Source organism: Somniosus microcephalus, chromosome 2 (assembly GCF_052327205.1).
Source record: "Somniosus microcephalus isolate GS21.2 chromosome 2, FLI_Smic_1.0, whole genome shotgun sequence".
Lineage (NCBI taxonomy): Eukaryota > Metazoa > Chordata > Chondrichthyes > Squaliformes > Somniosidae > Somniosus > Somniosus microcephalus.
The window spans coordinates 27171732-27195848 of record NC_140988.1 but is presented as its reverse complement, the minus strand read 5'-3'; the positions used below and the strand labels follow the sequence as shown (position 1 = coordinate 27195848).

Genomic DNA, 24117 nt, shown 5'->3' with positions numbered 1-24117 from the left:
CACAAACAGGTCTGCAGACAGAAAAGGTCCTTCAGATAAGTGTAAATCTTTCCTTTGTGTGGCCAGGAGGGGGCAGAAGTCCTCCTCCGAGCTCCACAAGGAAAGGCGCACCCTCTCCTGCCCTGGACATCACACCCACAACCCCTTCCCTCCTGCATGACGCTCCTGAAACCCACTCAGCTGGCGGGCAGTCAAGGGCCACCTGATCACCTGGTGGCAGCTGCTCCGCGTTCTCTCCCAGCCTGGCCTTTTAATCTGTTTCATTTCCTGTGCTTCTTCAGTCTTGACAAAGGGTTTCGACCCGAAACGTTGACTCTATTTCTCTCTCCACGGATGTTGCCTGGCCTGCTGAGTTTTTCCAGCATTTTCTGTTGTTATTCCGCGCTCTCTTCGTGCGCGTTCCGGTTGGGAAGTGGACCGGCAGCATTTAAGTGAGACCCACCGCTTAAAATCGCCATGGCCCACTGCTACCTCTGCCGGGGAGGGGGAAATAAACTCGCTGGAGTGGTTTATTGCCAGAACCGCTCAGAATTAAAATCTGCCCCCATCTTACCAAAAATGTGCCTTTTTGAAAACGGTATATTAACCCCTTGTGGACTGATTGATTGTATAGCTATTGTGCTGTTTGGCCTGTTACTATATACCAGTAGTGTGTTTAGCCATGATGCTCTAGCAATCATGATGTGGGGGAGGATTGATGGACCAGTTGCCTGCCTGTCATTTTTGTATGTTCGTATATCTTTTTGGTTCAATATGTTATCTCGTCCATAAATAATTCTGATCAATTAGTTTAGCTAGTACGCAATGGTCTAGTGGCGTTATCTTTCTGCTCTCTGTAATAACGGGAGAACACGATGAGCATTCCAAATATCCTCTCGTGAGCGATTTACTGTGATTGAGGGTTAATAGACCCGGGCTATCTGCCCGACAGAGAATTAAGACAAAAGTCTGAGTTCATAGTGGATTCAGTCTGCTAAAGGGAATTGCAATCTAGCAGTGAACACCAGAAAAAGCGGTTGGTAACAGATGTCATTGCAGTGCATGGATCAATTATTTAATTGTAATTGTGATTTTTTTCAGGCAACATTTAATTGGGAGAAATTATATCAAGGGAAATATTCGACATTTACCCTGGAATTATCTTCAGCTTTAACTCTAATTTATTCTTCCATTTATATTTTTTGGTAAAGATTTGCGCTCATAAATATGTCAGTGCTGGGGAATGGAACACTTTTTCGGTTACAGTGCCTAATTTGTAACAAATTAGTTTAAAAATACTACTGTTATCATCTTGGACAGATGGACTGAAAGAAATGTTAGCAGAGAAAGTCTAGCTATGACGTGATGGAAAACAAACTTTTACACAACAGTGTTTAATTGAATTCCACAATTCACATGATTTTTGCTTATTAATGTCTTACTTCACAATAGCCCATCTCAGAAAAATTAGCCTATTAAAAGATTTTCTTCATAGACATGGTCCTCACTCCACCTACTATCACAGCCGTTTACACTGTTTCTCCGGGATAAGCTGCGATCTGCCAAAGTTATGGCGGGAGATCCGGGAAATTCTACCTCTATGTGTACATTCCACCTGCTGCGTACCACTTCATTACTTGCACTTCCATGACAGTAATCCAATCAAAGGGTCCAGAAGAAGCAATAAACCATGAGATTGAAGCTTGAATGGTTTACATTTGTCATCTTAACCCACAGATTTGATTACTACCTAACCCTTCGACTGCAGACAGATCCAGGGAAATGAAACTTAAAAAAAAAATTAAGCGTTTAGATCAAGCATTGTGACAATAAACATGACAGAAGAAACTTTATTAATTATACTGCTACCTCTAAACTCCAAAAAAATGCATAAAACTGAATTCCAAATAACAAAGCATTAAGCACTTTACTCTGCTCACCTTTTCTATCCTTTTTTCTCATTCTCTCCAATTATAATACTTTTTCTCATTGATATAATACATTTCCATTTCCTTTATTGTTTCATTTGATGACATTCCTGAAGGAGTCTCAGATTTGTGAAATAAATTACACAGTATTACACTGTCATTTTTGACAGTGAATTACATTTTATATATTGCAAATAATTACTCTAGCGACTTTTTCTTCTGTATACATTAAGAAACAATTGAATAAAACATAGAATCATAGAATCTTACAACACAGAGGGGGGCTATTCGACCTGCCGTGCCTGTGCCGGCTCTTTGAAAGAGCTTTCCAATTTAGTCCCACATCCCAGCTTTTGCCCCATAACCGCTTCAAATGAGTCTTCTTCAAGTACATGTCCAATTGCCTTTTGAAAGTTCTATGGAATCTGAGTCCACCACCCTTTCTGTTGGTGCATTTCAGATCTTAACAACCCTCTTGTGGAAAAACATTATTTTGCTAATTATTTTAAATCTATCACCTTTGGTTACCAACCCACTTGCCAGAGGAAACAGTTTCTCCCTATTCACTCTATCAAAACCCCTCATAATCTTGAATAATTCTATTAGGTCTCACATTAACCTTCTCCGCTCCAAGAAGAATAATTCCAGCTTCTCCAATCTCGCCACATAACTGAAGTCCCTCATCCCTGGTATCATCCTGGTAAACCTCTTCTGCACCCTTTCCAAGGCCTTGGCGTCCTCCCGAAAGTGTGGTGCCAAGAATTGTACACAATACTCCAGCTGAGGCCTAACCAGTGTTTTGCAAAGGTTTAGCATGACTTCCTTGTTTTTGCATTCAATGCCCCTATTTACAAGTCAAGTGTCCCATACGCTTTCTTAACTGCCTTATCAACTTGCCCTGCCACCTTCAAAGTTTTGTGAATATGCACCCCCAGGTCCCTCTGCTCTTCCACCTCTCTTAAAATAGTACCATTTAGATTATACTGCCTCTCCATGTTGTTCCTCTCAAAGCGCATCACTTCACACTTATCCGCATTAAATTGCATTGCCATATGTCTGCCCACTTCACCGGTCTGTCTATATCCCCCCGGAAGTCTGCAGATATCCTACTATTATTAGTTTTATAATAGGCTTTTGAGAGGGTGCAGAGGAGATTTACCAGAATGGTTCTGGGGATGGGAGATCTTAGCTACAAGGACAGGTTGGAGAAGCTGGATTTGTTTTCATTAGAGCAAAGGAGGTTGAGGTGTAGGAAGCGGGTAGGAGGTCTGCGGGGGTCGGAGGGGTCTGAAAGTGCGATGTAGAGGTGAGTGATGGGTGCAAGTGTGGAGTGGTAACTATGTGAGGTGAGTGTAAAGTGTTAGAAAATGTTAACTTACCTTTATTTCTACCTACAGCCTTCAGCCGCTGTGGAGCCGGAGTCCCCGACAGCTCCATTGTAGAGATCACAGACTGACTTTTGCATCCACCGATACAACAGCCAGCTGATTTCTGCAAAGTAGAAAGATTTGATGAGTCCTGAACACAAGGCAAACACTGAGATTCTGTATAGTTTGATGAGTCCTTGTGTTCAGGACTCATCAAACTACACAGAATGTCAGTGTTTGACAGTTTCACGGAGCTGTCAAATGATGACATTTCTTCTTTCAAAAATTCTTGACAGACGACACGTCATACGTTGACGTGCTCTGTCACTGACTTCCTCCTAATTGGCCTGCTGAGCCCGCTGGGCGGGCTTAACAAGGTCAATCGGGGAAAATACCACTGGTTGGCTAGGAGCTGATAGAGGCGGGACTGAAACCCGGCAAGCAGCAGTCCCGCCTCCAACACGTCTCCATTCATAAAACCCAGCCCTGTGAATATGACAATGGGGGCAATTTTGCCAGCCCTGGGGAGGCAGATATGGAGGCGGGACTGCTGGGAAAATGGCAGCATCTGGGGGCGGGTACCCATCCCACCCCCCAACCCGTCTCTGTGCCATCTTCCCAGGAGGCGGGTACCCAACCCGTGCTGGGAGCTGCCTCCTCGAGGTGGGAAGGGGATTAGTGCCAATTAACTGCCTGTTAACAGGTAGTTAACAGACAGTTGTTTGGATAATCCCTATTTTGAGTTCTAAAGTGCAGGCTTCCTGTCGGCTCCGAACCTCGCCAGGGTCAGCGAGGCGAGCCGTGGGTCTGCGGGGGTCGGAGGGGCCGAAATGTCCGGTGTGCAGGTGAGTGATGGGTGCAAGTGTGGAGAGGTAAGTGTGTGAGGTGAGTCTAAAGTGTTTTAAAAGCTTCTTCCTCCAGGCTTCAACCCTTCAGGTCACGGGAGTCCCTCATCTCACCGGCAGAGAAAATGGAATGGCCGCTGCATTCTCAAATGCATCAGCCTTCTGCTTTCTGCTCAGGAGATATCTCTAAGTGAGCCTGTGTCCCAGTTCTCAACTTAGAAGACAGATTGTCAGTGTTTGACAGCTTCACAGAGCTCTCAAACGATGACAATTCGTCTGTCAAAAGCTCTTGACAGATGAAACGTCACTTGCTGACGTCACCTGTAAGCAGCTTTCCCTTAATTGGTCTGCTAAGCCCGCTGGACGGACTTAACAAGGTCAATCAAGGGAAAATAGCATGGGTTGGCCAGAAGTCGATGGAGGCGGGACTAAAACCCGACAAGTGGGAGTCCCGTCTCCAAAAACTCCCCATTGGCAAAATCCAGCCCTATGACTCTATATCATCCACAAACTTCAAAATTGTACTCCTTATACTCAAGTCCAGGTCATTTCTTTATAACATGCTAATAATACGAAAATACTTTTACACTCAAGCTACTAAACATAATTATTATTTAGAAGCATTTGCACTGTATTAGTAGTATTTTAATTTGACATGCTTTTCCATCTCCACATTTTATGAGCTGATTTAATTATTACAAGAAGTTACTTACCATAGATTCACAAGAAAAGGGTGCTCAAGTCTTTGCATTATCTGCAGTTCTCTGAAAACATTACGTACTTCATCTCGCTCAATGCATTTTTGTTTGTTCATGTATTTCATAGCATACATTTTCTTTGTATCTCTTTTCTGGACAATGCATACCTGGTCAAAGTACAGGAAAATTGTTGAATAAATTAACGTTGTATGAAGAAGTCAAACAGTTTTCATTTACAGCATTTACATTTATTCAAAACAAAATCTCGGCTACCAAATCATGTATGTACTGTAAAATTGAATAAGTTGGTTGCACCAGTATGTAAGTTACACTCGTGATTCTACACAATTGTATGTAAGAGGTCTTAACCAGGTAGGTGGAAAAGAGAAAAGATTTAGGTACAATTATCATACATGCCAACCGTCAGCTTTCTCTCGGGCCCCATCAGAAACATCAAGGCCTCTATTGGCCTGGGCTCTTTCCTTCCTACATGCAAAATGGCCCAGATTCCCTTCCCTCACAACTTACCTTGATGCCGGTGGGCGGCCCCTGGGTCATTTGATACTGGCCTGTCTGGAGTCAGCCATCTGCCTATTTCCACCCGTTTTGGGCATGCAGCTAGCCAGCGGGACTTAAATGAGGCCCGAGAGAAGTGCCCATGCACCTGCCGGCCCAATGCCCCCACAAAGTCCAGCTGGAGAGCACTTTTGAGCGCGATCTGGTGTAACCCGCTGGGATCATGACGCAAGGAATTTCGGGGCAATGGAAGCGGCCATAAGACCAATTTAAATACGATTACATAAGAGCCTTAAACTGATGACATTGGCAGATTTAACGCTCACCCCGCCCCCTGCGCGCCCAAAACCCGCTCCCAGTTAGAATCGCTCCCATGGAGTCAGTCCTTTTTTAAATACATTTTAAATTAGGGGCTGTGATGAAGCCCATGCATGCTCTCATCAAGGCTTCAACAAACTTAAATATTTTTGCATCAAGAAATTTGTAACCCAACGATGCTGGTACTCAGGTCTACCTACCCGTTCTGCAATGCACCCACGCATGATTGGCCCTCGTACAGTATCTGTCCTTGGTGTACAGTCTCCCATTATTACTCTGAAGGGCGATCGATGGGCTCACCAGGGAAATGTTGGAGACCTGGTTACGCCGGGGCCTCGCCATTTCTGAGCATCTCCTCAGAGTCTTTTAGGGGGGAGAGCTTCGTTCCACCCCCTGCAAGGCAAAGGATGGGCAGTGAGCAGAGCCAGGTTGGGGGACTCCCTAAGCCAGAAGACCCTGCCCTGATCCTAAGTTGGGACCCAACATTTGTTTGGCTGTCAGTATGTTGGTTGAGTGGATGGGTACTGACCTTAGCAAGGACAGACATCAGGTCAGGCAAGCAGCTTGCACCCCAACAAAGCTCAAATACATATCTGCAATTCACCCAAATCAACCCCTTGAGCAAGAAGGGTTGATAGATCAATTATAGTCTTGTTCCATCATTGGGGGACATGCATTGCCCAAGCAGAGAAGTGCCCATGCACCTGCCTGCCTATGTTAAAGAGGAGCCCTCCCAATGCCCCCACAAAGTCCAGCTGGAGAGCACTTTTGAGCGCGATCTGGTGTAACCCACTGGGATCATGATGCAACGAATTTCGGGGCAATGGAAGCGGCCATAAGACCAATTTAAATACGAATACATAAAATTAGGGAGTGTAATGAGGCACACACACACACTGTTAGCAAGGTTGCCAAAAAAAACACTTCCATCAGTGAATTTGGAGCAAAGCGATACCAGCGCTCAGATCTACCTACCCAATTCCACAACATGTTAGGAATATGTGGATGCACTCCCTGACTGCACTATTGGAATATCAGCTCTCCCATGCCTTTCAATAAATTAAGACTGAATGGATGGGAAAGGCATATAAATGGCACAGGGTAAATCCTTACCCGAACTTGAAAGGGGACTTTTTACAGTGAAACTGCTGCTATTGTCATATCAACTCTGCTTTCTTTCAGTGACCTTTACGTCAAACCTTGGTATTTCCGAATTCAAAAATGAGGCAATTAATGATGTGGAAAAAGCAGGCTTTTCAGTCTGGAGATCAAGATCAGTTATCATGGATGTAATCCTGACTGGTAAACCACGTGGCAAATTTGTCCTGCTGAGAAGATACTGTATGTTTCATATAAAATCACTGAGACAAAATGAATTGTTTCAGCCAATCTGGACTAACCTCCCTAGCTGAAAGCCTAAATAAACCTAACAAAAGGGTCAAATTGAATTCATGTTCCATGGAGCAGTAAAGCTACTCTTGCAGGGTACTTTGGGATTTCACACTATTCAATATTACTGATTGACATTTAATTACAATAAAGATAATGGTGTTGTGTTGACGTAAATAGCTTTCCAATTTTTGTAGAAGATAGTAGCAAAACATCAATTAACATATAAAAAAAATAAACACTTTACAATTTGAAAGAAATACCAATTAAAACTGCCTGAGTAACACAATGCAACCACTAATAATGTTACCCTACAATTATATTTAAATAGAGAGATGCTAAATATGGCAAAAGCAATGTTGGTGGTGAGCTAGTGACTGTCTTACTTAATCAACACACTGTAGTTCACAAGGTTAAATTCCCATTTATTTCAGTGACCAATAAAGCCCCGTACTTTTATAAACCAGTATTATTCTAAATCGTCAGTAAGTATCCTGCCCTCCATGCTGCTGCAGAAACTGGGGCTGAAAATCCACAGCACTTCAGGTGCACCTGAAGGGATAATTACTAGTCCTAGCCCCTTTCGGGCTACCCCAGATCAGGCATATTCCCCAGACGTTCACCTTCAACTACAGTTACAGATAGCTGAATCCCATAAGACACTTAATTGGGTCTAAAGGTCCAGACTATCTCTCCCTAAAAGAAAGGAATGACTTGAAGGTGTTACTGTCCTCCAGATAGCACTTTTAATAAGTTTAACTAGACTGTAACCTTCCAGATATTATGAGGGTCCGGAAAACTCCCCCAGAATTCTGCAACTCCTCACCAAAGAGTGTACAGAGATTGAGTTCGCGAGTTTGATACAGAAGTACTGTGAGACAATTCTAAAAATATATAGATTTATTAAAGAACCAACATGCAGTTAACAGCTGGTGATTCAATCGCAACTTTAACAGTTCTAAAAACAAATAGCTTACAATTCTTATTCTCAGAGATCCTTATTCTCAAATCTTATCATCGTTACATTTTTATATTTCTACTTATTCTTATTCCAGGATACCCACCAAAATCAAATACCTTTGATTACCCAAGACTCAAAGATTTGTAGGCTTTCAGAGCCTGTCTCTGAAGCTGAGAATCGCTTTGCCCCTTCCAGCGAATTCTGTCTTCCTATTTGAACGTTCTATATTTATATTCTTTCTCAGTGGTATATCCTTTGAAGTTTTCTGCTGATGTAAGCTAATTATCTCTAGTAATAGTTCTGTTGACCCTTTCTATTCTTAGTCAGTTCAGCTGGTAGCTTGCAGGTTTCTGTCTGCTGTGTAGGTGTTCAAAACTTATCATAAAAAAACGGTTATAACAGATGTATCTATTTGATGCCATTCTTACGAAGGTCTTCTATTCAATTCTTAAGTCACCTCAGCTGGTTGTAAGCAGACTTCGTGTCTCTGATGTGTTCCAAGTTCAACACAAAAACAATGTGATTGCTTGGTGCATCTATTGATGTCATATTTACAAAGTCTTCTGTTTGTATCTTTTTACAACATGTAAATTAAAAACACTTCAACTGTGTATGGCATTGTCTTCTTAGCTACCTCAGCTGGTTGTACCACATTATCATGTCTCCATGTTTCATTTGATGTTACTTTTACAAAGGCACATGTTTCTTTAATTTTATGTGTTTTATTTCAAAGTGTTGGTTTATGATACCTTTAACTGGACATTCCATTGTGTTCCCTCCAAAGCTCAGACTTTCTGGAAGCTCCAAACCTCTGCTTCAATAGGGCTATTGCTTCAGTGTCAACAACTGATTCTTATCTCAAAAGCTTGTATGCTGTTTACAGCTTTGTGTTGTTGAGGCTTTTAGATTTTTAAACCCAGTTTGTCATGTTTTAATAAAGTCAGAATATTTCATAGAATGGTGTATTTTTCAGAATAGGTATGGCTCATTCCTTCACACATCTTCACAATAGCTTGTATTTATGTAGTACTTTTACAATAAGAAGCCATCCCAAAGCACTTCACACAGGTTTAAGGAAAAAATAGATGGCAAGCCAAAGGAGAAATTCAGGCAGGCTACCAAAAGCTTGGCCCATAGGTAAATGAAGAACCACACCGAAACACATCAGAAGGTTGATCATGGAGAAAGGAGAGACCGAGAGAAAGCATAGCTGCAGAGACAAAATATAACAGTGAAAAACCTGCAATAGTAAGTGAACTGTCAGAGGAGAGCTGGGGACATTAAAAGATGCAAATCGACTTGAAATAGAGGATCAGAATGGAAAGGTGAAGTAAGATTTAAAAATGAGCGTAACAGGGCACGTTTAGTAGAACGCAATTGCGCAGCAAAATGTTTAAAGATGAAATGTACTAATTACTCGTATGTTTAATTGCAGAAATGACCATACCAGTTTAGAGAGATGAAACTTACAAAAAGAGACAATGACATAACCCTTTTCTGGAAAAACGAAACTCAGTAGTGGTCAAGAGAGAGAGGGTCTCGTTTCTCAGAAATCACATGACCTGATGACTCATTTCCAAGAAATCAGAGGGGCCACAGGCCCATACAGTGAAAAGTGAAACTTATGTTATTGGTTACCTTGTAGAAGTTAGGCACACCTAGTTAGTGATTAATGTATAGACTTTTAAATCGATTGGACCTCTGGAGTAGGAGGTCTCGGAATATGTGTATAACTGTGTAAACCTCAAGAGATTCGGTGGAGTTGGAGCCTTGTGTTGGGACGCAAGAGCCATAGCTCCCCAGGCCTGAATAAACCGTTTTACCTCAATTATTGGGCCTGTCTTTCTTACAACAAGCCAGTGTTGTCGACTTTGTATATCACTCAGTCCACACTTTGGGGGCTTACATCAATTGGTGACGAGGATGGGATGCGCGTTCTGAACCAGACTCTCGGACAGCGTTAACCTAGGACGGGTGAGTATGTTTTAATTACCACCTGTAAAATTAGGGGTTAATCGCTGGCGAGACGTTGAGTCAGAATCGACGTATAAAAGAACTATAAGAAGAAAGACACCCTTAATTGAAGGCGGTTAAAAAGATAGGGATAAGGTGTTCCCTAAGCCGTATAGCAGCAAACCGACAGGGGCGGAAAGACCCCTATCCCGGGAGGTGGGAAATCCTCATTTAGCCGTGTGGCGGCAAACCGACAGGGGCGGAAAGACCCCTATCCCGGGAGGCGGGAAATCCTCATTTAGCCGTGTGGCGGCAAACCGACAGGGGCGGAAAGACCCCTATCCCGGGAGGTGGGAAATCCTCATTTAGCCGTGTGGCGGCAAACCGACAGGGGCGGAAAGACCCCTACCCCGGGGAGGCGGGAAATCCTCTTTATCCGTGAGATGGCGAAATCTCAACAATTGAATGAATGGGTGCACCGTGGTGAGTGAATGAGATAAAACCCTACGGTCATAAGGAGGTTAGAACAGACAAGGGTGAGGTCTGTCCCCAGCACCTAGCCTGAGCCTGAATTAAGAGGACAGTAGTCCCACGTGACGGCCAGGATCAAGTAGGACGCCGGGAGCTACAGACCCCACAGTACCAAAACCTCGGGACTAAAGGGTTGGTGTGTGTCTAACGAAACGAAGTGACTAATAGAAAGCCAGAAACTAACGAAGGTGACGCTATAGGGGCAAACAACGTAGCGTACAAACCTAATTCCTCAACATCGTGAATTACGCGTGAAACGTAGCCGATAGTATGACTAAAAGGGTGACTGAAGCTTCCCTGGGGGAAATATGGGGAGACCCGGGAACTGCAACGCGCTACGTCTTTGACAAAAGCAAAAGCCTCATAGAGAAAATGAAGAAGGCAGGGTGGGACCCGGACGATAAACCAGAGGTACAGAGAGACTGGTGGAAGAAACAGACAAAGGATAAATTAGAAAAGGCACACCTTATTGTAGCTGCATGCTATGATTGGGAATGCCTGTTCCAAAGAGAGAAGCATAAACACTATCCAGTAGCCGCGATAGCCCCTACCCCGAGGGACGCTCGGGAAAGCCTATACCCAGAGACCACGAGGCGGGGGACGACTGAATGCCCTCCCCCGTATGTAGGACCCAGTTCGGGAGGCCAGGAATCGGCTCCAATGGCACCGATAGCTTTGCAGTATACCCCAGCAGTCCAGGCAGTCCCGGCGGCAGGTGCAAACCCAGCAGTCCCAGCCAGACCGGCTACAACAGCGCTGATTTATACACCATTGAGCTTGCAAGATCGGGTAACGCTCCTCAATGACCTGCCAGCTTTGAGACACCGCCAGAATAATCAGGGGTTTTGGCACAAATTGCGCGAAATACGCATAAATCATGCCCTGCATAACATAGATATCGACCAATTGGTGCGAGCTAAATGCCCTGAAGAACAGTGGAGACTGGTAGTAGGAAATCACGGGAACGGTCTGTGGGCCACAGCAACGGGACAAACACTTCAGCAATTAAATAATGAATTCGATCAATATAAGGCGGCGGTGGAGGCCGCTATGGGGCAAGCCCCCGTCAATTGGGCAGCTATAAGTGGAATCACACAAAAAAAGGGAGAAAGCGCCATCGATTATGGGAAACGAAAGTGGGCGGCCTTTGAGGGGAACTGTGGAATTCCGGGCCCCCTAAACAAGGACAACGCTTGCTTCCTGCAGACCTTTAAACAAGGATTAAGTTCGATGCATCAGAATGCAATAAAGATGGGGCTAATGGTCCACAATACTTGGGATGATTTAATCCAGTGGGCGTGTGAAGTAGACAATCAGGCCCAAGAACAGTCTAAACTAAAGATAGCTGTCCTAAAGACAGATAGCGACGAGGAAGGTGCAGTACACATAGCGGCGTGTTACGGGTGCGGGCAGGAGGGCCACATAAAAAAGGATTGCCAGAAGCAACAAAAGGAGGGAGGTAACCAGACATCACAGAAGCAGGAATCCTGCCGCAATTGTGGGAAATCAGGACATAAGCAGCAGCAGTGTTGGAGGAAAGGAGGAGGAATGGAAGGTCAGGGACCCAGACAAGGAGGAAAGCCGGGGTGTAACACTAGAAAGACTGCGACTAGTGAGGAGAACGTGGCAAAATTGATTAAGAAGGGAATACAGGAGTGGGAAGATGAAAAGGAGCGACAGGAAAAGAGGAGAAGAAAGAGTAGGAGGTCTAAAAGAGACGATTCTTCAGACGCCTCAGAAGGAGAGGACATAGAGGAATTGGCGAAGAAAGTAGAGAAACTGGCTAAGCAAATGAAAAAGGGTAGCGCCTGAAGGGTAGCGGCCCTCGGAAACCCGGCAAAGGGGGACCCGAGAATGTTTATTGGCGCGCTGATAGGGGGCCGACAGTGCGATATGCTGGTAGACACAGGGGCCTCGATATCTGTGACAAATTTGCCTTTGCCACGAACTAAGACGAGCATGTTTATTTCGGGCATAGGCGGAGTTAAAATTAAAGCATGGAAAAGTGAGACAATATTGTTAGACTTAGGGAAAATCGCTATACCAACAAGTTTTTGGATCTGTGAAAATGCTGAGGGAACCATTATGGGAATAGATATATTAAGGGAAGTGGGAGTTTTAATCGACCCCAAGCGGGACAAGCTGTTATGGCCAGATAATCATAAGGAGGAGAGGAATAAGTCCAAGGGACCCAAGACAGCGTGTGCCATCAGCGCTATCAAAGTGATAGACCCCAAGTGGGAAGAAAAGGGGAGGTGGGAGGAATTGTGCCATCAATTCCCCGAAGTATGGGCCATACATAAGCAGGACTGCGGGCTGGTTAAAATGAATCCTGTTAGAGTCCCCGGACCATCCCACCAACCCCATAAACAGTATCCACTCAAAGCGGAGGCACAAATAGCCATGCGGGGCATTGTATTGGAATTAGTTAAGCAGGGAATCTTGCGAGAAACAGTATCTGACACTAACTCTCCCGTGTGGCCCGTAAAGAAACCGGACACTTCATATCGACTCACAATCGATTATACGGCCCTGAATAAAGTAACTCCCAAAGAATATCCAATTGTGGCGAGTCCAGCCACTATCTTTAACGGTTTAAAGCCCGAGCATAAAATATTCACTGTGCTAGACATCGCAAACGGATTCTGGTCGATTCCTCTGCATGAGGACTCACAAGAAAAGTTTGCTTTTACCGTAGACAACAAGCAGTATACGTGGACACGAGTTCCACAGGGATTCCATAATAGCCCCGCCATCTTTCATCGCCACATGGCTAAAGCTTTGGAAAACATAGATTTAGAGGAAGAAAATAGTACCCTCCTGCAGTATGTAGATGACCTCCTAATCGCATCTGACGCCCACGAAGGACATAGGGAGGCTTTAACAAAAGTTCTCTCAGCCCTGCGGGAGGCGGGTTTTAAGGCAAACCCAGCCAAAGCTCAGATCGGGAAATCAGAAGTCATGTACCTGGGGTATAGGGTTAGTATGGGAAAGAGGGCTATGCCAGAGGAAAGGAAAGAGGCAATCAGCCGAATGCCTAGACCCATAGATGTGAGAGGAGTACGACAGGTGCTCGGTCTCTTTAACTTCAGCAGGAATTTTATAGAGGGCTTCTCGCGCATGGCAGCACCCCTGTATGAATTAACAAAAGGGGGTAGGGCAGCGGAAGAACCCATTGAGTGGATGGCAATACAGGAAGAAGCATTCTCAAAGCTTAAACGCGCCTTAACCGCTGCACCCGCGCTAGGATTGCCGGACCAGAGAAGACCGTATCACATATTCTGTCATAACCATGACGGACATTATAGCGCCGTAGTAGCTCAGGAGCACGGAGGAAGCATGAGAGCGGTAGCCTATTACTCAACAAGGCGATTCCCCGTCGTGGCAGGTATGCCCCGCTGTGTGGCCGCTATAGACTGCGCCAGATGGGCAGTACAAATCAGTGAACCAATTATAATGGCCGGAGAGATTGTGCTACACACCCAGCACACCCTGGTAGAACTACTGAATAAGGGACGACTAAAGTCTGTCTCGACCGCACGGCGAGCAGCCTGGGAGGCGGTACTCTTACCCAGAAACAAGTCCGTGCAGATAGTCAGGGACATGAGGCAGAACCCCGCCTCCATGATGATCCTGGAAGGGGAGGACCACCAATGTATGAATGAGGAGGTGCCAGAGAATGATATAGATAGAATAAGGGAAATACCCCTGGCTGAGGCAGACTTAGAATTATACGTAGATGGATCCCGGAAGTACGTGCAGGGAAAGCCGAGGACAGGCTGGGCGGTGGTGGATGTGGATGGGACAGTGTTACAAGCAGGGACCCTCTCCGGGGATAACTCCGCCCAAGCAGCCGAACTGATCGCTCTAACGAAAGCCCTGAGGATGGCCGAGGGTAAAAGAGCCAATATATACACAGATAGCCGCTATGCCTTTGGGGTAGAGCATGACTACATGGCCTCCTGGAGTCGGAGGGGATATGTCACTTCTGGGGGAGCCCCCATCCAGCATTTAAACTTAGTAAAATCATTAGTGGAAGCTGCGCACGGGCCAATGGAAGTAGCCGTAGTAAAGGTCAAAGCACACACCAAAGGCAAGACCCCCCAAGAACAGGGAAACAGGGCAGCAGATTTAGCCGCCAAAGCCATAATTGAGGGGTCCTGTGCTTGCACAAAAGCAACCGAAAGCGCCCCAGTACCCCTTGTGCCTGTCGAGTATAATATTGTCAAACTGCACCAAAACATACCAGAGACCGAATTAAAAATCTGGAAAGAGAAGGGGGCGGAGCAATCAAGGGATGAGGTCTGGAGAAAGGAAGGTCGGGTCTGTGCACCCAGCTGCATTCAACAGGAAATAATGAGGTTGTATCATGGGCTGGCCCACACAGGAACCAGCCGAATGACAGATAACTTGAGCCGATGTTGGTGGTGGCCCGGACTATCAAACAGTGTGAGAAAGTACTGCAAGGATTGCCACATCTGTGCACAATGCAATACTGGGGAGCCAGTGAAAGTAAAGTGGGGTAGACAGCCGAGGCCAAAGGGACCCTGGGAGAAAATACAAATTGACTTCACGGGACCCCTAATTAAGAGCAAAGGAAGGATGTATTGCTTGGTGATAATTGTTGTGTATGTAATATGTGTGCTACTTTGAACCTATGGACAGGACTGCACTACTTGTTGGGCGTAGTGATACGCAGTACCACTCCTGGCCATAGGGGTATAAATAGTACTGTGGGTACTGATCTCCCCTCAGTTCCCGCCTGTGGGCATGAAGTAAAGACCTACGTATAGTCCCTACCTCCAACCAGTAAAGACCTGTTTTATTGTTACTGATTAAGTCTGAGTATTAATTACTTGAACAACTCACAGATTTAACACTGGCGACGAGTCTGATTCGGACCCTGCGGCAGTCACTCCACGGCAGCTTCGTCCACAGCCAGGACGTTGCAGAGAGGTTTCCACCCTCTCCACCCCACTGGAAGACATCCTGACCTCGGAGCCTCCATCGGCGACCGTCAGCTTCTTCTCCAGCTTGGTGGTGGGTAAGCCGTTGTCTGAGCCGGGCAGCGACGCGACAGGCAGTCGACCGCGTTGGCCGCACGAACGGGGCTGGGGGAGCTGGAGGAATAGGGCGCGAGAGCCGCTTCGAGCGGGAGGCGTTTCAACGGAGCGATCGCATCTCCTGATAAGAGCCGCTTCGCGATCCAGTGATCGCATCCGCTGATAAGGGCCGCACTCGGGCGATCGCGGCGAAGATAAGGGCCGCACTCGGGGGCTGAAGGGAGACGGCGTTGGGGGACGGGTGAAGACCGCCAAGCGCGGGAAAACCGCCATTTAGTGGGCGGAGGACGACGGCAAGAGCGGGAAGCCGCCATCTTGGATAGCAGTTAAAAAAAAAAAAAATCTGAGAAATTGCAAATCTACAATGCCTAAACACGGGAATATTAGCACCTTTGATAGTGACCTCGAAGATTGGGCCATATATGTTGAAAGAGTAAAAAATTATTGTAAGGCCAATAAAATTCGTGACCAAGATAAAGCTCTAACATTATTAAATTTAATGGGTGCGAAGACATACGGGCAATTGAAACACCTGTTATCACCAGATGAACCGGCGGATAAGACGTTCGATGAGATTGTTACTGTCCTGAAAGATCATCTAAACCCCACGCCGCTGATGCTAGCGGAACGATTTAAATTTTACAACAGAAGGCAGCTACAGCATGAAAGCAATGCTGATTATTTGCTGGAATTGCGTAAATTAGCGAAATATTGCCAGTTTGGAACGGGACTGACAGAGGCACTTCGAGACAAATTTGTGTGTGGTTTATTTAAACAGGATACACAAAAGCGACTGCTCGAGGAGAATGAGCTGACGCTTGAGAAGGCGGTCACTATGGCAGCAGCACACGAAGCCGCAGCGAGAGGCACGGCAGTAATGCAGCTACGGTCACCGGAGCTCAGTGCACACAAATTGGGTGTGAGTTCTGGCAAATGTTATCGTTGTGGAAAGACAACGCATGATCAGAACCAGTGTTGGTTTAAAAACCAAGAATGTAGAACTTGTGGTAGGCTTGGACATATAGCTAGAGTATGCAGGTCAGCGAAGAAGACCAGCAACAAGAAGTCACCGCAAGGAAAATACGCAAAGGTACACAAGGTGACCGAACAGGAGTCCAATTCAGACGCTAGCAGTAATGAACTGGCTAGCTTAAGAGTACTCAACGCTGGTAAGGGTGCAGACCTGCAGACAATTTGGGTCACTCTTCAGATAGAAGGAGTCCAAGTAAAACTGGAATTGGACACTGGATCGGCATTGACGGTCATAAATAAGAAAGATTACGGAAAGTTATTCCAACATATTCCCCTACAGGATACGGGGATTATATTGGAAACATACACGGGGCAAAGAGTGTACCCCATCGGGAAAATAGAGGTTGCAGTGGTCCACAAGGGCGAAGACAGTCAAATAATGGACTTATATGTGATATCTGAAGGAGGTCCTCCACTACTAGGACGGGAGTGGATTAGGAAAATGAATATGGACTGGCATTTCCTACAAACAATAACGAGTGAGAACTCGGTGAAGATAGTCGGCCCAGACTCTGGAACGGATGATGGTAAGCCCAACTCAGGTGCAAAAGACAAAGTTTCAGCACAGAATTCCACTGAGCAACAACAACATAGTTTAACTGTGGATTCTGAGTCTGGCAAGTCTACTGATGTGCCCATTTCTGAGGGACACCGGGCTCGAACTCAACTCCATTTCAAACTACAACAGCAATTAGAACAAATGCTTCGCCGTTGTGAGCAAGAGTTGAATGCAACGAAAGAGTTCTTTGATATAGAGTTGGAGAATCTGGAAAGACAACAGAAGCAGCTGATGGAGAAAATGGAACAGGAGCACACAAAACGTCTGATGTCAGAGGAGTTAACGGTCAGCCAACTCCTGCATATGCTGAAGGACAGGACTCTGAAATGGGAAAAACTTGAACACGAACTTCAATATTCAAACGAAAGGGGTTCGGAGCTCTCAAAGGTTATTGGAAGAGCTGAGGTGGCAACACAGACTGAGATGACTGCAACAGAGCAGCCCTTGGATGCCAAAAGTACGCTGACTCACGTCAACGTAGAACAACAGACCGCTGAAACAGCTGCTCCGGTAGAGGGATTGCATAGTCCGATCAATCAATCTCCAAAGGAAGTTGAAGTATTAAAATCACAAATGAGGTCACTAGTAAACGACTTGCTGAAAGCCCAGAAAAAGCTGGATGCAGAGGTACACATGAAGAAGTCTCTTCAGGAAAGATGTCTGGATTTGGAACAAGAGCTGGCTAACGTCCAGCTGGGTATGGAGGAAATAGACGACCCTCTCACTGGTCTAGCTCAGGACGACACCGAATATTACTATGACCTGGTGGACGACACCGAATATTACGATGTCCTGTCCTGCCCAGCTTGTAACTTCGACTCCCAAAGTGCAGAAATCATGGAGGAGCACCAAAAGTCTACGGAACATCGGGAGAAGCTGGCTCTACGACGGAAACAGGAGGAAGAGAAGGAGGAACTGCGCATGCAGCTGGCAGCTGTGGCAGCTGACAATGGAGCCCAGAGAGTCTCCAAGAAGCAGAAAAGGAAAAGTAAAAACAGAAGATGACCCATCTGAACCATTATCACCTCTACCAGATCACACACGTGGTCCCTCCGAACGGAGCCAATTCAGTTCGGAAGTTCAAACTGTTAAATCCATGGAAGGACTATTGAATGAGTCACTCCAGCAACGTGAACCGACTCCGCCACAGAGATTGAATCTGTGAACTGTTTTCCGCAGAGACTGAATCTGTGATCTGTTTTGACATGAAGTTATCTATGTATCTATGTTATTCTGTTATGTAAACCTGAAGTTATATATGTATATATGTTATTACGTTATGTTAAATGGGGAGATGACTGTAAAGCTAGGAAGGGAGGAATGTTGTGTATGTAATATGTGTGCTACTTTGAACCTATGGACAGGACTGCACTACTTGTTGGGCGTAGTGATACGCAGTACCACTCCTGGCCATAGGGGTATAAATAGTACTGTGGGTACTGATCTCCCCTCAGTTCCCGCCTGTGGGCATGAAGTAAAGACCTACGTATAGTCCCTACCTCCAACCAGTAAAGACCTGTTTTATTGTTACTGATTAAGTCTGAGTATTAATTACTTGAACAACTCACAGATTTAACAATAATAGACCAGTTCACCCGATGGGTGGAGGCTTTCGCCACCCGGAACTGTACGGCAAGTACAGTAGCCCGGATCATGGCAGAAGAAATAATACCCAGGTGGGGAATCCCTTTACAAGTAGATTCAGATAATGGGACACACTTCACTGGCAAGGTAATGAAGGAAGCCTGTGCTCTGCTAGGAGTAAAACAGAGATTCCATATACCGTACCATCCGGAGAGTTCAGGGATGGTAGAGAGGATGAATCGGACACTCAAGCGATCCCTCACTAAAGCAATTGAAGAAACAGGACAAGGTTGGGCAGAGCTGCTACCCGCGATTTTAATGAGACTGAGAGCTACACCAAATAGGATAACCGGATTAACCCCTTTCGAATTAATGACCGGACGGGCCATGGCCCTCCCCGAAGGAGTAGGCACCGGGGAGGGGGATGTAGGACCCTTAAAAGACCGAATTGGTAGGTTCGTGAAACAACTGTGCACGGAACTACATGGGTTAAGACAGGAGGCCAGAGACCAGCAGATAATTCGGGACCTAGAAAAGGACTCAGAGGAACAAAAAGGGGTATTACCCGGGGTGGGAAGCCAGGTAATGTCTAAAATCCTACCGGTAAAACTGGGACTAAGGCTTCGGTGGGAAGGACCCTACGAGGTGCTAATGACCAGTGATACATGTGCATGTATAGATATACAGGGCACGGGAAAAGGGAGGTGGAAACACTGGACACAGCTGAAATTATATAAGGGAGCCAATGAGTAATCCGGAAATTGTACTTTACAGCGAGAGCGAGGACTATCGGCTTAGAGTCCAGCAGGAGAGCGACGACTTCAGATTTGCATTAGTAACGTCGTGCTGTGTGGTGGTAGTAGTATTCTTTGTAGTTTATATATTTATATACCTCTGGGATGTTAACCAGGAACAGAGGGGCGTGCCACCACCAGTGAACCAACCTGGAGAGAGGATAGAATTAGTGAGGATAAACTGAAACCTAGAATAAGTATAGCCACTCATTATAGGATTCCGAGGAACCGAAAGTCTTAGTATAAATTAAATGACTGTGGTATTGCGGTGCGCATGTTGGGGCGATATAGAGCCCGAAGTAGTAGGAATAATAGGATTGGATTAACCAATTGCTGGTGATGACCAGCCTTGTATTTTCACAGAACCTATCGGAGAAGAAACCAGAACGAAAGAGACAGCCAACAGGCAACAAACAGAATGATTATCTTTTTATTTTTTGGCCTTTTGAGCCTAAGGGCGCCCGACAATGTGGAAGGGAAACCCGCAAGCACGGGGAACAGTTACCTGTACATGTCCTGGAAGTACGCCAGTCAGTTAAACCTCTCGAGTTGTTGGGTTTGCACCAGGATCCCCACACACTCAAAGGGAGGGATTCCCTTGGTAGCGGGCATGGGGTATGAGTATCCTGAAATAGTCGAGTAGCTGATCAGGCAGAACACAAGTTCCGGTAACTATTCTTGGTTAAACAACATGTGCACGAAGATGTGGAGGACAGCCGGATACCCAATGAACAGATTTGAGGGCTGGTACCTGACTTCTTTCGATGCAAACGAACCACCTCCCGCATTGATACTGGTGGGGGAGCACCGGGGAGGGTGGCGTCTAAACAAAACCAGGAGCAAGGGACAGTTCATGGGGTGGAGTCTTTGTGATAACTTCATTGAAGTAGAGGCAATCTCTAGGACCAGAAATGGAGTGGTCACTCCAGTAGGGGATCTTATTTCCTTAGATTGGACTAATATGATTAATAAAACCAGCGGAGGAAAGTGGGACAAAGGAAAAACCGCACAGCATTCATGGGAGGACATGCTCAGAGTCAATAAGACCGTACACGCCTATAATGGCACATATTTTATATGTGGGGAAAGAGCATACCCCTGGCTGCCGCATGACTGGAGAGGATCATGCTACCTAGGCTTTGTACGGCCAGATGTAACCCACTATGGCACCCTAACCGACGCACAACAAGGGGTTTCGGTGGGCAGGAGCAAGCGGGCGGTACAATCCTGGGAAAAGGTGGTGGCTATGATGTGGCCTTTCTATGGGATACACAGGGCCCTTCATGAAACAGATCAATTAAATACCTTATTGGAACAAGTGGCCAATGATACAGCCGGGATAGCCAGATCAATAAATGAGGAACTGGTGGCCACGCGCACTGTATCAATGCAGAACCGAATGGCCTTAGACTACTTATTGGCTAAAGAAGGAGGAACGTGTGCTCTAATAGGGCCATCATGTTGTACCTACATCCCAGACAACTCAGAAGAGATTGAAAATCTCGCCAATCACATTCAGGAGGTGGCCAGGAAAACTAGAGGCCCCCCCACTTCCTCATATTTTGATAATTGGGGATCAGGATGGGCGGGGCCTGTGGGCGCCTCGGTGGTACAAGGCATAATGATATTCCTCTTGATTGTTATTCTGATATATTGTGTATTTTTATTTCTCCAGTGCCTTTGTGCCAGAATGAGTAAGGCCGAAATTGGTGCGGTGAAGGAAGTAGAGCCTGAAGAGGGGCAGGAAGCGATGTTAAGAATGGACAACTCCCCCGCCTCTCCAAGGCAAATGGTGTAAGACGCGATGGGAAGCCCTGAAATTATATGGGATTAATTGGGCATGGTAATTAAAGACCGGGCCGGCCAACCGTACGATGGAGGTGGCAAAAGGGGGGTGGCAGAAGGAGGGTGGTGAATGAGGATCGGTGTGTGATGACAGTCTCGAATTGGCACGTCACACACCCCACGTGGGAATGAGGGACAGGCTTGAGCAGAAAAGCCTCAACCATTAGTGCAGGGTCTAAGGGGCCCCGGGAATGGTTACACCAGAAGGAGTGCATAAAGGAAAGACCACCCTAAAGGAAAGCCCACCGTAGAGGAAAGACCACCATACCACAGAGGGGGGAAGTCGGCCTCCAAATTGATAGGACATATACATGTATAACCTAGACTGGTAGAAGGCCAGGGAGTGCACGCTCTGGCAGACACCAGGCAGTGGACATGCATGTTGACCTGTTTTGGAACAATTGTCCAAAAGGTCAAAAGGAGGGACTGAAGTAAGATTTAAAAATGAGCGTAACAGGGCACGTTTAGTAGAACACAATTGCGCAGCAAAATGTTTAAAGATGAAATGTACTAATTACTCGTATGTTTAATTGCAGAAATGACCATACCAGTTTAGAGAGATGAAACTTACAAAAAGAGACAATGACATAACCCTTTTCTGGAAAAACGAAACTCAGTAGTGGTCAAGAGAGAGAGGGTCTCGTTTCTCAGAAATCACATGACCTGATGACTCATTTCCAAGAAATCAGAGGGGCCACAGGCCCATACAGTGAAAAGTGAAACTTATGTTATTGGTTACCTTGTAGAAGTTAGGCACACCTAGTTAGTGATTAATGTATAGACTTTTAAATCGATTGGACCTCTGGAGTAGGAGGTCTCGGAATATGTGTATAACTGTGTAAACCTCAAGAGATTCGGTGGAGTTGGAGCCTTGTGTTGGGACGCAAGAGCCATAGCTCCCCAGGCCTGAATAAACCGTTTTACCTCAATTATTGGGCCTGTCTTTCTTACAACAAGCCAGTGTTGTCGACTTTGTATATCACTCAGTCCACACTTTGGGGGCTTACATCAATCGCCAATTGATGTAAGCCCCCAAAGTGTGGACTGAGTGATATACAAAGTCGACAACACTGGCTTGTTGTAAGAAAGACAGACCCAATAATTGAAGTAAAAACGGTTTATTCAGGCCTGGGGAGCTATGGCTCTTGCGTCCCAACACAAGGCTCCGACTCCACCGAATCTCTTGAGGTTTACACAGTTATACACATATTCCGAGACCTCCTACTCCAGAGGTCCAATCGATTTAAAAGTCTATACATTAATCACTAACTAGGTGTGCCTAACTTCTACAAGGTAACCAATAACATAAGTTTCACTTTTCACTGTATGGGCCTGTGGCCCCTCTGATTTCTTGGAAATGAGTCATCAGGTCATGTGATTTCTGAGAAACGAGACCCTCTCTCTCTTGACCACTACTGAGTTTCGTTTTTCCAGAAAAGGGTTATGTCATTGTCTCTTTTTGTAAGTTTCATCTCTCTAAACTGGTATGGTCATTTCTGCAATTAAACATACGAGTAATTAGTACATTTCATCTTTAAACATTTTGCTGCGCAATTGCGTTCTACTAAACGTGCCCTGTTACGCTCATTTTTAAATCTTACTTCAAAGGTAAATATTCTGATGGATTAGTTCCTCAAGGCAAAATTTAAGACTTCAATATAAATGAGATAGAAATTCTAGACAAGCTGAAAGGATTTAAAAGAAATAAATCCCTTGAGTTAGATGATAATTAGACCTAAGTGTTTATTATCTCAGAATGTTCATCCCATTATGAGAGAGTCAATGGACACTGGGAAGGTGCCATTAGATTGGGAACAGGATAATGGGATATCCACATTCAAAAAGGGTAACAAAACAATCAATTCCAGACATAAATCTTACTTCAATTCTATGTAAAATTATGGCCAGATTTTGTTGAAAAAGCTAATGGTATCTGAACGATGCTAGTAATTCACAAATCGGCCAGCAACTTGAAGAGATATGGCGTGAATTGCAAATTGCAACAAGTTGTTGGCCGATTTGCGCCACTCTGCCGTTAGCTCCGTCAAAATGTAATTTCGCCCTTAACCTCCCCATGAGTTTCATGAAGTTGCTGCACTTGCACATTGATTGTCCATTAAACTCACCACAGAAAGTCAATCTAGTAATTATCAGCGCAACTACCCTTTTAACAACATGATATTTGTTAATGACTGCTAATATATCTCTCTTGCCTAGAAAATAAACAATTATTAGTGTGGAGTCTCATTCCTTCAGGTTGTGAATTGTTGTTGGAGATTTTAAAAATATCAAATTTAACATTTAAAAAAATAACAACAGAAAATGCTGGAAAAACTCAGCAGGCCAGGCAGCATCCGTGGAGAGAGAAACAGAGTTAACGTTTCAGGTCGAAGACCTTTCGTCAGAACTGGAAAAGTTTACGTTTCCTTTCTGTCTCTTTCTTTTCTCTCTCCTATTTTTCTTTCCCTCTCTTTATTTCTCTTTCTGTACCTGATTTGGCATTGAATTCACCGACTCTAATCACCCTCCTTCTCAGTCCTTCCCCTGTTTATTTCGCAATCCTTTCATCTCATTGGTTAAGGGGATACCCTGTTGGTCCCATTGTTCACCAAGGTCCCAGATGCCCTGTTGCCCTTGCCATACTGTTATCAGCTCACCCTTCCAGCAATTTTGTGGGCAATACATTTTAAATCCTTAGGTGTAAACTTTATACGGCCAGTTTTAAACCTGCGTATAGTGGAAAGCAGTTAAAATG

The 24117-nt window shown here is 45.3% G+C and overlaps 1 protein-coding gene and 1 long non-coding RNA gene across 2 annotated transcripts in view; one reads left to right on the top strand and one right to left on the bottom strand.

The window, feature by feature from the left end:
- LOC147122622 (serine/threonine-protein kinase 32B-like) overlaps nt 1–24117 on the bottom strand; it is a 559191-nt gene that overhangs the window by 307788 nt on the left and 227286 nt on the right. The window contains exon 3 of the mRNA XM_086007879.1: nt 4833–4984. Coding sequence (XP_085864005.1) covers nt 4833–4984 — 152 coding nt within the window. The remainder of the gene's footprint in view (nt 1–4832; nt 4985–24117) is intronic.
- On the top strand, nt 20518–22291 carry LOC147122623 (uncharacterized). Its single transcript, XR_015080305.1, has 2 exons — nt 20518–21311; nt 21899–22291. It is a non-coding gene; the product is annotated as an uncharacterized LOC147122623 (long non-coding RNA).